Source organism: Monodelphis domestica, chromosome 1, assembly GCF_027887165.1.
Source record: "Monodelphis domestica isolate mMonDom1 chromosome 1, mMonDom1.pri, whole genome shotgun sequence".
Lineage (NCBI taxonomy): Eukaryota > Metazoa > Chordata > Mammalia > Didelphimorphia > Didelphidae > Monodelphis > Monodelphis domestica.
The window spans coordinates 515,366,160-515,380,838 of NC_077227.1; the positions used below are offsets into that span (position 1 = coordinate 515,366,160).

At 39.8% G+C, this 14,679-nt stretch overlaps 1 protein-coding gene across 1 annotated transcript in view; it reads left to right on the top strand.

Moving 5' to 3' along the window:
- Positions 1–5,819: 5,819 nt before the first annotated feature.
- Positions 5,820–14,679, top strand: part of DRC1 (dynein regulatory complex subunit 1) — a 46,614-nt gene continuing 37,754 nt past the window's right edge. The window contains exon 1 of the mRNA XM_001380198.5: positions 5,820–6,069. Within this exon, the coding sequence (XP_001380235.2) occupies positions 5,930–6,069 (140 nt within the window). The 5' untranslated portion in view covers positions 5,820–5,929. The remainder of the gene's footprint in view (positions 6,070–14,679) is intronic.

Sequence of the window (14,679 nt, forward strand, 5' to 3'; positions counted from 1 at the left end):
AAGGCATACATGCAGGGGTAGAGTGGGCAGGGAGAAGCATTTTGGTCCTGGAAGTTTCAAGGTTGACAGGAGGCCTTATGGAGATGGACAAAGCCCACCCAAGAATAATAGGGTTGATTTGATCATGGTTCCCAACTGAAGGGAGTGCAGTCGGAAAGCATACTAATGGTTACGTGGCAAGGGAGTTAACAAGGTTGTTGAGAATACAGTCTGGGATTAGGTAGCAAAGTGAAGCATGACTGGGATCTTCCAGAAGGAGTTGGCCAGAAGAGGCAGTTTCCAATTAGGGTAGAGGAATTTAGGGCAGTAATTTCAGAGATGAAAGAATTAAAATACCCGGGGCATGGTCTGTGATATGTTTAGAGAACAGTCAGTGGTCTAGTTTGAGCAGAAATTGGAGTTTGTGAAAGGGAATAATTTGAAATATAGTAAGAAAGTTAAGTGGAAGTCATTGGTAAAGAGCCTTAAATGCCAGACTAAGGAGTCTGGATTTTACTCTACAGATAATAGGGAGCCAGTGAAAATTTTTGAACAGGAGAGCTGTGCGATCAGACCAAAATGAGCCTCAAGGATCTTTTTCCAGTTGTGTGGGAAATTATTGGAGAAAGAAGAAACTAAAAGAAAGAACATCCATTAGCATGTAATTATGCCGTCTGGACAAGACTGATGAAGGCTGGGACTAGGATGGGAGACCACTAATAGGAAGCAATTACAATAGTAGAAGTTAGGGTTCATGAAGACCTGAACTAGGGTGTTGGTGGTATGAATGAAAGGAGGAAACAAATATAAGGCATGCAGTGGAAAGCAGAATCAACTAGACAACAACTGTTTTGATATGGAAATTGAGGAAGAGGGAAGAGATCACAAACCCACTGACTCTGAGGACAGTGGTACTCTCAAAAATATTGAAGACTAAGGCATTTATTAAATCCTTGCTATATGCCAGGTCCTGTGCTAAGTATAAAGGTAGTAATTGCTAGCAAAGAAGAGTTTCTTGCCCTGAAGAAGACTTCATTCTAATCAGGGGAAACAGTATATAAAGGGAAGATGAAAAGAGAGAAGTAGAAGACTGCTACCATTGTGAAGTGATATGGCCAGGAGATGCCCACAGTTTGGTGTGGAAGCCTACTGGCATGGAAGATAAGACTTATGGTCACCTATTAAGAGTAGTGGACCCAGGGCAGAATTCAGGGTTTCAACAGGTCTTCCTTATCCCGGGACCAGCACAGTATTTATTCCCAGGTCCAATAAAACAATCCAATCCAATAGATGTTTATCATATGCTAGGCAATGCACTAAGATCTGGTGATATAAAAACAGGAAAAAACCAATCCCTGCCTTAATGGGCAGGAAGACAACACACAAAAGGAGGAAGGAAAGTGGGGATTGAAGGAAGAGATCAGGGAATATTCAGGGCTGGGGTATCTTGTGCCATGGAGTTGAAACCAGGCAATAAGTACTCTAGGTGTCTCTGATCCATGGAATTAGAAGACAGGTTCAAAGCTTGAAGGAAAGAAGAATTAAAGGGGAACATGATAGTTGCCTTCCAGCATTTGAAGAGCTGAGATGGGAAAGAAAAATTAGACTTCTATTTGACCTCTGAGGTTAGAACTAGAAGCTACAAATGAAAGTTGCAAGAGACAGCACAAGAAAAAACTTTCTACCAATTAGAATTTTCCAAAATCAGAATAGGCTGCTCAGGAAATTATGAGTTCCTGCTCGTTGGACATCTTCAAGCAATGGTTAGATCAATATTTGTTGGGTCGGCATGTTGTCGATGAGATTTTTGTTCTTATAAGAGTTGGACTAGATAGTTTATGAAGTCCCATCTTAGATTCTGTCTTTTTTTTTCTCCTCAGCAACCCTTCAGTGCAGAATCATGGACCATCTCATAAGCCTCTTGATCTAATGCTTATAATTTCACACATTTACTTGTTATAACTTCTTGGGTCCTAATGCTTTCCCCACTTTCAGCTTCTTCTTGTAATCTCCCCAACTGCTAGGTCAGCTTTAGCTCTTCACCTGGGGATTTAGTTCTCATAAAGATGCACAAAGAACTGAGTAAAATGGATGGATCTTGGAAAAAGTTGTTACTGACTCCAGAAAGATTTCTCCATGTCTTAGGGCTCAGAGAAGGAATTGCAGAGGTGAAATGCATTAGAAACTGAACATTGGGCAATGAGAAGATGGCAGAAAAGTTGTTGTTAGTGAGCCTTCATCATCTCCAGTTACCCATGATGCTTTTATGTTACTACTGATGCATCTTGAAAAATAGTTATATAAGGCCCTGGATTTCTGCTTTCAGTGAACAATATAAGAGGCTTAAAAACAAAGAAGACAAACCAAAAGCAACTATGCCTTCTTTTTATCTTAAAGCAGGAGGTTGAGAGCTTGTTTTCAATGACTTATCTGTATGGCCTTTTTCCTTTGAAAGACCCTGTAGCCAGAGCTGGAGAGAAAACCCTGCAGGTCTCCTACATGAATTAAGGAGGCTGCGTTTTTACTGCAAAGGCCTGTGGAATTTCCAAAGGAGGCATAAAACATTAGCCAAAGAATGAAAAGCAGTAAGCAGATTATTGTGAAAAAGATATTTGTACAATTATTTCAGTAACACTTTACTGAAAGTTTCAAAAGGCTGGCAGGAAACCAAGCAGTGACCTTGCTGAGGGAATATGTTTTGCCAAAATATAATCACTAAGTTGAAAACTCCTGAGTCTCCCAGGGCATGGAATTGTCCCAAAGCCTCTAAATTCTGGACTTAAATTTGAGTTCAGAATTGAGATTATGAGCAAAATACTGCCTTAGATTCAAGGATATTTGTCTTCAGGGGTCTTGAAAAGTCATTGAACATAAATAAAACTCTAGGAAAAAAGTCCCTATTTGAATGGATCTAGTTTAATAGCTAAAAAGCTTATATTGTAAAGGTGAAAAACATTGAGAGTTTCAATTGTTACAGAGTAGTGTGCTGGCTAATCTGGCTAATCACGAAAGCCTGACTTTCTATGAATGAGAAGAAGCATTTAAAAGCAACATGGTCTCTTTAAATAGTTATGCCATTTAATAGGCAGTTTTCAGATAAAGAAATCAAAACTATTAATAAGCACATAAAAATGTTCTAAATCTCTTATATTCAGAGAAATGTGAATCAAAACAACTCTGAGGTATCACCTCACACCCAGCAGATTGGCCAACATGACAGCAAAGGAAAGTAATGAATGCTGGAGGGGATGTGGCAAAGTTGGGACATTAATGTATTGTTGGTGGAGTTGTGAATTGATCCAACCATTCTGGAGGGCAATCTGGAACTATGCCCAAAGGGTGATAAAAAACTGTCTGCCCTTTGATCCAGCCATAGCACGCTGGGTTTGTACCCCAAAGAGATAATAAGGAAAAAGACTTGTACAAGAATATTCATAGCTGTGCTCTTTGTGGTGGCCAAAAACTGGAAAATGAGGGGATGCCCTTCAATTGGGGAATGGCTGAACAAATTGTGGTATCTGTTGGTGATCGAATACTATTGTGCTCTAAGGAATAATGAACTGGAGGAATTCCAAGTGAACTGGAATGATCTCCAGGAATTGATGCAGAGTGAAAGGAGCAGAACCAGAATGTTGTATATAGAGATCGATACACTGTGGTACAATTGAATGTAATGAACTTCTCTACTAGTAGCAATGCAATGACCCAGAACTATTTGGAGGGACATATGAGAAAGAACGTTATCCCCATGCAGAGGAAGAACTGTGGGAAAAGAAACAGAAGAAAAACAACCACTTGATCACATGGGTTGGTGGGGCTATAACTGGGAAAGTGGACTCTAAAAGATCACCCTAGTGTAAATCCTAATAATAAGGAAATGGGTCTTGATCGATGGCACATGTTAAACCCAGCAGAATTGTGTGTCATATATGGGAGAGGAGGGAAGGAACATGAGTCTTGTAACCATGGAAAATTATTCTAAATCATCTAATTAAATAAAATAAAAAATAAAAAAGCAATTAAGTAAAAATAAAAACAAAATAAAAATATTTTTACAGAAAAAAGCAGTTATGTCATAAAGACATTGTTTCTAGACTACATGCATTGGGTTGGCTATGGAAGGTACTGCCTTCTCATCCCTGGTGACTGAAGTTCCTCAATGCAAGAACATTATAGTCTAAGGCTTACTTTGTGTTTTGTTTTGTTTTGTTTTTCCCTGATAAAATGCTAGATCCTGGGGCAACTAGTGTATCAGTGGCTAGAGAGCCAGGCCTGGAGTCAGGAGGTCCTGGGTTCAAATATGATCTCAAGCACTTCCTAGCTATGTGACCCTGAATAAGCCACTTAACACTTTTTGCCTCATCTGAGAATGAGCTGAAGAATGAAATGGAAAACCACTCCAATTTCAATGCCAAAAAACCCCAAATGGGGTCACAAAGAGTCAAAAACGACTGTACTACAATTTAGGTATGTGATCTGCATTATTTCCTTCATTGTTTAATGACTCCATGAAAAATGGAGATGAGTTTACTCTGATATGACCTGTTTTTGAGATAGCCATGCTAGTTCTTTGTAATGACCACTTCTTTCTTTGTGTATTCAACTGTCTGTTGACTTATTCTGGAATTTCCGCAGCAATCAAAGTCAAGTTCAGTGACCTATGTTTTACAGACTCTGAGAGATAGACATGAAGGGGAAGTACATTCCAGGCATGAGTGATAGATAACTAATGCAAAGAAATGGAGATAAATGGCAGGGGTGGGTTTTTATAAATGAGAAAGATCAAGTAAGCCAGAATAAACAGGTTTAACTATTCATGAATGGAAAAGTAGGTTGGGATTGGGTTATGAGGGCTTTAAATGAGAGTGATTAGGAGAATAGAAGTACTCTTGACAATAATTGGAAAGTTGAGAAGAGTGGTGAGTTTCTTGAGAAAGAACTAGCTCATTTTTCAATATTTTGAGTTTGAGATGTCTATAGGACATCCAGTTGGAAATGTCCAGTGTGCCTTCAGTGATTCAGGGTAAACTGAGGAGAGTAAAGCTGGGATGTATTGATCTGAGAGTAATCAGAATAAAGATTATAATTATAGCCAGGCTAGTTGATGCAATCACAGACAGAGACAGACTAAAGAGAGAAGAGGCTCTAGGACAGCTTTGAGGTACACTTATAGTAGAAAGAATGATATGAGCAATGATCCAACAAATGAGATTGAAAAGGATATCAGATAGGTGGGAGATCCAAGAGAAAGAAGTATCCAGGAGAAGACAGGTATTAAGAGATCAATTAAATAAACATTTGTTAAGTGCCTTCTGAGTGCAGGAATGCAAAGATAAAAGCTAAACACAACCATCCCAGCTTTTTTTTTTTTAAACCCTTACCTTCCACCTTAGAATCAATACTATATATTGGTTCGAAGGCAGAAGAAGAGTAAGGACTAGGTAAAGGGGACAAGCCTTTCCAAACCTCAAAACTCTGTCGGGATGTTTCTGTTAGTTAGAGGAAGTGTTTCTTCAGCTGTACAGAGGATGCTTCTGGAGTCAGGAAAGACCTACATCTTGCCTGTGACACTGACCAGAGGTGTGATTGAGATAAATTAGTTATCTATCGCCAGTCTCAGATTAGTTGTTGAGATCCATCAGCGGAAAAAATTTCCCTCACTGGTATGAAATAATTAATAATATTATTAGTAGTAGTATGACAGGAGCACTTTAGCGAATCCCACTAAGATATCTGCATACAGTGACACTGCGGACGGGTTAAATCAGTGAGTGAAGAATGCTCAAACTAGGAGTTTTGAGAAAGAGGAAGAGACAGAAGGGGGCGGAGCCTAGTGGGAAGTTGCGTGCGCAGCCAGACCCATTACCCTAGTTACGCGTTCCTGGCAACGGGATATGGAGAGTAGGAGCTGAGACTCCACGGAGGAGGCCAGAACCTAGAAGCCGGAGTCATGAATTCTCTCTTGGAAGAGGAAGAGGAGGAGGCTTTAACGACTCGTGTTAAGGAGCCCTCGGTGAACTCAGATGATCCTCAAGAGCGAATTCAGGCCCGGCGCCTCCGCATCGCAGCGCGCCAGGAAGCTCGGAGGCGGTGAGGGAGGATGTATCCGGGTGGGGCTTAGATAGGGCCAGTTTGAGGCACAACCGGGATCCTGAGTGTAAGATGGCAGCATTGGACCGGTTCCATGATTTCATCACTGTAGGGAGTTCCCGGTGCTGAAACTCCCTCCACCAAGGCAGATCAGCACCAGATCCATAGTTTATAATTTTAGAGAGTTGTTTTGAGGACCTTAGAAGTTAAGTGACTTGACCAGAGTCACACAGCCAGGTGGGTCGGAGATGGGATTTGAACGGAGGTCGTCTTGATTCCCAGGGCCTGTGCTGCAATACAAGCCTAAGAGGGAAAGGAAAAAGAACAGCAAGGTAGTTAGGCAGGCATTCTAAATCCCAGGCGGTTACTGCCCCTGTTTCTTAACTGGAGCCAAGGGTTTGATTAAATAAAATGACCTGTTCTTACTTTCAATTCTAGAACGTTAATTATTAGAAAATGATAGCATCCCTGGCCATGCTTTTGCTCTCCTCCCTCCCTCTCCCCATTAAAAAATATGTATGGGATGATCAGGTATCCAAAAAAGCCATATTTAAATTCCCCACATCCATGAAGCCTTCTCTGTTGCCCCTACCTTCCACAACATTTCTTAGCCATCTAATCTCATGCATTTTATTATCCTTTTGCACATATTCCAATTTATTTTATCTATGTGTGTGTAGATTTTTTTCAAAAATTTTCTGGGTTATACATGTATTATCACACAAAACATTTCTATATTATTCATTTTTGCAAGTGAATAATCTTATAAAACCCAAACCCTAAATCATATGCCCAAATTAAGTGATAAATCACATACTTTCATCTGCATTCTTACTGCAACAATTTTTTTTCTCAGAAGGTGGATAGCATTATTTTTTCATAAGTCCCTCAGAATTGTCCTGGATTGTTGTATTGCTATCTATCTAGCAAAAGTCTATCATATTTCATCATTTCTATGTGAATTATTTCTGTGTTGAGTTATAAATTCCTTGTGGACAAGGGCTTTCTCATTTATTTTAATATTCCCTTCAAAATACATTCTAGTCCATTGGACACATTGCCATGGTTGGCACTTAAAGGTTAAGGAATGAAACTCAAGGGCTTTGTACTAGCTAGTACTAATTAGATGCTCAGCCAGTCAGTAATATGATTGAAGAAACTGCAGTTCTCTTCCAGACCTAGAGAAAATTAAAAACCAAGCCCTTCCTCAGAAATTGCCCTGTGTCAACAAAGATGTAATAGGACTCTGGTTAGTTTTGTTTGTTTATTTGTTTTTAGGGAAAACAGAAATCAAGCAGCCTTATGCCTGCCTAGTTTCTGCCTCATGCAACACTGAAAAAAGATGTCATGTTTAGGAGGGCCATATAACAGAACTTTACCTCAGAAATGATCAGTGTGTAGGGTTATGGTCTGTAACTGTGCTAGAAATTGCACCTCTGCCTCCTAGATGTCTTGCTGATGGTGAGCCTGCTGTCTTGGTGATGATCTCATTTGCCAATTTGTTTCATTTGTCAATGTGTTAGAGAACTCAAGAAGTATTTACTATGAGACAGCTGTTTGGTATAGTGAAAAGCATACTGGATGGGAGCCTGGAAAACTGAGTTCAAATCCTACCTCATGCACTTTACTAGCTGTGATCCTCTCAGTCTCAGGTTCCTCATCTGTAAAATGGGGATAATAAACTCTATCTCACAGCAAGCTGTAATAACCAGATAGAATATATTTAAGACTTTTTGCAAAACTTAAAATATATAATTATTGGCTATTGTCATGGCTTATTGAGCTCCTATTTGATGTACTCTGTACTATTTTAGTACAGGTTAAGTTCAGTATGATTTACCATCATGAGATGGTAGCCAAGAAAGGAAATTCCAATCTTTGGTTGCATTAGGAAAGCTGTGGTGTCCAGGCCTTGGCTGTTTTTGTCCCCACGGCATTCTGGGAGGTCCAAAATCATTTAGGATGTGATTTTTAGTTCAGGGATAAATTTTTTTTATTTTTTCCAATTATAGGTAAAAGTAATTAACATTTTTTAAAATTTTGAGTCCCAGATTCTCTTTCTTTCTCTCATTGAGAAGGCAAACATTGAAATAGGTTATGCATGTACAGTCATGCCAGACATATTTCCATATTAGTCAAAATGAGGAAGAAAACATAGATCCTTTCCCCAAAAAATCTCTAAGAAGAATAAAATTTACAAAAAGGATTCTTCAATCTGCATTCATGCTTTATCAGTTCTTTCTCTGGAGGTAGGTAGCATTTTTAAAAATCATAAATCCTTTGGAATTGTCTTGAATCATTGTATTTCTGAAAATAGCTATTCATTCCCAGGTAAACATCATTACATATTGCTGTTAGTGGGTACAATGACCTGGTTCTGCTCACTTCACTTTGGATTAATTCATATAAGTATTTCCAGGCTTTTTTGAAAACATCCTGCTCATCATTTCATATAGCACAATAGTATTCCATCACAATCATATACCACAACTTGTTTAGCTGTTCTCCATTTGATAGGCATTCCCTCAATTCCCAATTCTTTGCCTTCACAAAAAGAACTGTCATAAATATTTATGTACTTAATAGGGCCTTTTACTCTTTTTTAAAAATCCCTTTGGGATGCAGACCTAGTAGTGGTATATTTCTGGGTCACAGTTTCATAGTTCTTTGGGTATTGTTCAAAATTACTCTCCAGAATGGTTGGATAAGTTCACAATTCAACCAACAGTGCTTTAGAGTCTCTAGGAGATAATCTGAAGAAAAAATTGAGAAGAATGTCTAGAGGAAAGTAACCAAGATAAAGGTCCTGGAGATCATGAAGGTCATGAGGATGTGTAAGCTTAGAGGAGAGAAGATCAACATTGGGAGAGAGGAACCATAATAACTGTCTTCAAGTATTTGAATGTCTATCATGTGGAAGGTTTATTATTCTCTTTAAGCAACATAGGTTAGAACTAGGAGAAAAGATATTGAAGAGGCAAAGAGTCAGTTTGGGGCTCAGCATAGGGAAAACTTTCTAATAATGGAATGGGCTCCATTAGAAAATAGGTCCAAGTCCATTGGAAGTCTTCCAGGGAAGACTGGCTAACCAAGTATCTGATCTGTTGTAGAGAAGATTATAGGGGTTGTTTATTCTTTCCAAATCAACCCATTCCATTTTTTGGACAGCTCCAATTGTCTTATACCTCTATAGGCAAGGGCTACAATGTGATGATCCTTGAAGTTTTATGACAGCATTTTTTCTCTGATGGTTATTCCTTGGAAGGGGGAATAAACATACATTCAGTTGTCTAAAATAGAAGAGAAATCAGTATGGACTGGAGTGGTTGAGGTAGGCTTTTATTCAGTAAATACTTATTAAGTAATTACTGTAAACAAAGAACTTTGCTATATGGGAAATAGAGATAAAGATCAGGGCAGCTAGATGGCTCAGCAAATAGAGTTTCAGGCCTAGAGTTGAGAGGACTTTGGTTTAAATCTGCCTCAGACACTTCCTAGCTGTGTGACCCTAGGCAAATCACTTAACCCCCATTGCCTAGCCCTTACCACTCTTCTGTCTTGGAACAGATACTTAGTATCCTACTTAGTGCTAGGGGGACAAAGAAAAATAAAAATAATTCCTGCCCATAAGGAGCTCATATCCTAATGGCAGAGACAACAAACAATTGCATATATATGAGTTATATACAAAGCAGTTGGCAGGTGATCTCACAGGAAAGGCACCAGCTGTAGGGAGCATGGAACAAATTGATGGGGGAAGGTCTTCTACTGAAGGTGGAATTTGAGCTGAGTTTTGCAGTAATTCTAGGAAACAATGGGAGCAAAGATACAGATGTGGGAAAGCACAGTGAAACTTATAGGGGTAGAGAGAAGTCTAGTTTGTTTATAGTATAGATTGTATGGTGGGGAAAAATAAGAGATAATTCTTAAAAAATAGAGTGGTTCAGTGGATCGAGCCAGGCTTGGAGACAGGAACCCTGGGTTCAAATCTGACCTCAGACTATTCTTAGTTGTATTACCCTGGACAAGTAACTTGACCCCAGTTGCCTAGCCCTTACCACTCTTCTGTTTTGGAACCAATACTTGGTATAAATTCTAAGGCAGAAGGTTAAAAATTAAAAAAAAAAAAAGGAAAGAAGAGTTTATCTAGATTGCAGAGGGCCTTGAATGGGAGGCAGAGGAATTTGAACTTTCATTGGTAGAGCAGAGCTCATAGAGCCTTGATGGTGAACCTATGACACATGTCAGCACTGACATGCATAGCCATTTTTGATGACAGGTGGCTGCATACAGAGAAGTATGGGGCCGCATGCCGAGAAGGATGTTTTTTCTTGAAGTGACACACCACTGGAGTTATGCTTGTTTTTTGGGTGAATTTTGACACAAGCAGCTCAAAAGGTTGCCTATCACTGTCATAGAGGAAAAGGAGACATGGAATAATTTTTGGTAGAGATAGCTAACATTGATGTGGTACCTACTGTCAGACAGTGCTAAGTGCTTTATGAATATTTCATTTGATGCTCACAATAACCCTGGCCAGTAGGTGCTAATAATATTTGGAATGATTGAGAAGAGAGGGAAGGGCACTGTTCTAAGAAGGGAAAACAGAGTATGGAAGACAATAGCAGTAGATCATCTTAGCTGAAGGAAAGGATTATAATTGTTATATAAAAGGACAATATGGAGACCAGATTGTGAAATGTAAATTAATGATGAGAAGAGTTTGGTTTTGATCATGAAGGCAACAGAAATGTTTGAATAGGTACAGCATTTTTAAAACACATGGTAGGGGCAGCTAAGGAGCATAGTGGATAGAGCACCAGGCCTGGAGTTGAGAGGACCTGGGTTCAAAACTAGCCTTAGATACTTTCTGGCTCTGTGACCCCAGGCAAGTCACTCAAGCCCCAATTGCCTAGCTCTGGCTATTCTTCTGTCTTACTTACAATTTATACTAAGATAGAAGGTATGGTTTTAAAAATAAAATAAAATAAATGGTTGAGACTTCCTAAAGGTAATATTTTAGGAAGATTAATTTGATGGTGAGGGGTAGCATGGTGTAATGATTAAGGAGTTGGCAGAGTCAGAAGATGTGGCTTCAAATTCCATCTTTTATACATCCTGTCTTTTGTAAGTCATGTTCTGTACTTTACAGAGAATGGTTTTTAAGAATTCAGAGAGAGCATTAGGTAAGAGCTTACAGCTTAAGGACAGAGAAGCTGGCCCTGAAATGATGATGGAGTGCTTCCAGGAACACATTTTGACAGATAATTCTGACAAATAATTCTGATGAGGAATAAAATGGCAAACAGTATTTAGAGACTGGCATAAATATATGGGATCTAACTTACATTTTTTTAAAACTCTTACCTTCCATCTTGGAATCAATATTGTGTATTGATTCTAAGGCAGAAGAGTGGCAAGGGCTAGGCAATGGGGGTTAAGTGACTTTCCCAGGGTCACATAGCTAGGAAGTGTCTGAGGCCACATTTGAACCCAGGACCTCCACTCTCTAGGCCTGGCTATCAATCTACTGAGCTACCCAGCTGCCCCCCAACTTAGATTTTAAGAAAATTGATATTGGGGAGAAAAGGGCAAGTAATTTAGGATGAATACAAAAACACTGAAATCTTATAGATGTTAGGGGACAAAAAAGTCCAGAATGAATTGAAGCTAGGATTAAACAAAAGGAAAATACAATGTATCTATGATATAACATTAAAAAAAAGAGATAGGACTGCTGCTCAAGCGAATGGGATAATGGAAAATAGAAAGTAGAATTACCCAACTCTTATTTTGCTTTGCTTTTCTTTATCAAGGAGAATGACTTTTGAATTAGGAAGGATAGAACAAAAAAGGAGTAACAGTTAGTTGAAACTGGGGTAGCACAGTGGATAGAGCCTTAGGCCTGGAGTCAGGAGGACATAGGTTCAAATCAGGCTTCAGATACCATCTATGTAACCCTGGGCAAGTCACTTAATTCCAGTTGCCTAGACCTTGCTATTCTTGTCTTAGAAAATTCATACTAAGAGAGAATGTAAGGGTTTAAAAAAATAGTTGAAGCTCAAGGTAAATGTAAGGATGGGAGAGAGCACTCTCAGTGAGTTCAGGTGACCAAGATCAGGTGACCAAAATCATATCCCTGGGGAGGTAGCATGATGCAACAGAAAGAGTGATTAATTTGAGGTTAGAGATGGGCTCAAATCCCAACTCTCATTTGTTCCCCATGTGTGTGGCAGCTGGATGGTTCAGTGAATTGAGAGAGCCAGACCTAGAGATGGGAAGTCCTGTGACCTCAGACACTTCCTAGCTGTGTGTCCCTGGGCAAGTCACTTGACTCCCATTGCCTAGCCCTTACCACTCTTCTGCCTTGGAGCCAATACACAGTATTGATTTTAAGATGGAAGGTAAGGATTTAAAAAAAATAAACAAATTTACTACCTATATGACCTTTGGGAATCAAACAACCAGCAGGCATTTGTTGAGCACTTTTTATGGGCCAATCCCTATGCTAGGCAGTAGGGATAGCTGCAGAGACAGAAGTGAAGTAATCCTCGCTCTTAAAGAGCTTGTCATCTAGAAGGACATATACAACATAGATACAAGGTGATTTGGAGGAGGACAATACTAATAGCTGCAGGGATCAGGGAAAGGTGCCATGTAGTAAGTAGATTGTGCTTAAACTGAATTTTGAAAGAAATGAGGATTTCCAAGAGGCAGAGGTGAGGAGGAAGAACATTTCAGGGCAGCAAGTGGAAAGGAATCAAGAGGGGAAATATGGAATGCTGTGAGTAAGTGTGTGAAGAACAGGAAGACGACCAGATTGATGGGACTAGGAGCTCATGAAAGGGAAAGAACAGGTAAGGAGGCTGGAAAGGTAATTGGGGCTGGGCTGCAAAGGTCTTTAAATGAGTCTTTAAAGGTCTTTAAAGGACTTTACTTTTGATATAGGGGTAATAGGGAGTCATTGGAGTTCAATGACAAGGGCAGTGACATTGGCAGACCCATGCTTTAGGAAAATCACTGACAAAAACATGAGAAGTGAATTGGAACAGGAGAGAAACCTGAGGCAGTTAGAAGGATGCTATCATAAACCAGGTGAGAAGTGATGAGGGCCAGAGCTAGGGTGGTAGCTACATGAATAGGGAATAGACAAATATGAGATAAGGCAAGTTTGGTAACAGATTGGATATGTGGGATGTGGGAAAGTGAGAAATTGATGACAGCCTGGGGATGAGCTTGGGTGACTGAAAGGATGATGGCATCTTCAGTAGTAATAGGGAAGTTTAAAAAAGGGTTGGATTTGGGGAGATGGTTGAGTTCTATTTTGAACATGTCGAATTCAGTGCTTATAGGACATACAATTTCAAATGTCCAAATGTCTGATAATGATATTTATATCTATAGTTGTCATTTAATTGTTTTTAGTCCTGTCTGACTTTTCACAACCCCATTGGGGTGTTCTTGGCAAAGATACAGGAGTGGTTTGCCATTTCCTTTTCCAGCTTATTTTACAGATTTGGAAACTGAGGCAAACAGGGCAAAGTGACTTGACCAACTCACAACTAGTGAGTGTCTGAGGTCAGATTTTATCTCAGGAAGATGCATCTTCTTTTTTTTTTTTAACCCTTACCTTCTGTCTTGGAGTCAATACTGTGTATTGGTTCCAAGGCAGAAGAGTGGTAAGGGCTAGGCAATAGGGGTTAAGTGACTTACCCAGGGTCACACAGCTGGGAAGTGTCTGAGGCCAGATTTGAACCTAGGACCTCCCATCTCTAGGCCTGGCTCTCAATCCACTGAGCTACCCAGCTGCCCCCAAGATGCATCTTCTTGATTCCATTTCCGTAACTCTATCTCTTATAACTCCTAGCTGCTCACATATATCTCTCTAGCTAGCTATCCATCCATCTATTTATCTCTCTAGGAAGATGGTGGCAACTAAGTGGCATAGGGGATAGAGTACTGGGCTTGGAGTCAGGAAGATCTGAATTCAAATGTAGCCTCAGAAACTTACTAGCTGTGTGACTTTGGGCAAGTCACTTATCCTCTGTTTGCCTTAAGGAAATGGCAAATTTTTCCAATATCTTTGCCAAGAAAACTCCATGGAGAGTATCGGCATACTATAAGGTCCTGGAATCATCAGACACCACTGAAAGACTGAACAACAACAAAAAACCTAGAAGGGATGGTTAATGTAAAGGAATAGAGAGGAAAATAGTGGATCAAGTGGAAAGAATAGCAAGTAGGCCAGTATAGCCAATAGTAGAGTGCTTGGTGAAGAGTAAAGTATAGCAAGACTATAGAGTTCCTGAAAGATTAAAGTACAGGCAGCTCCCCTTCCCCTCACTCCAAACCCCACCATGAGAGATCCTTCTCAAGAGGCTGAAGGGAGACTTGACAGTGCTGATGCAGGGGATTTATTAGTAAGGTATGGGTTGAACCAGAAGACCTCTGAGGTACCTCCTGTCATCTCCCCATCCCAACTCTGAGATTCAGCAGTACTTTCCACTTATAGAGGCTAAATATGAATGTTTGAGCAGTGAAGTGCTGCAGCAGATTGAACACTGAACATGGAGTCAGGAAGACTTGAGTAAATCGCACTTCAGATGCTTC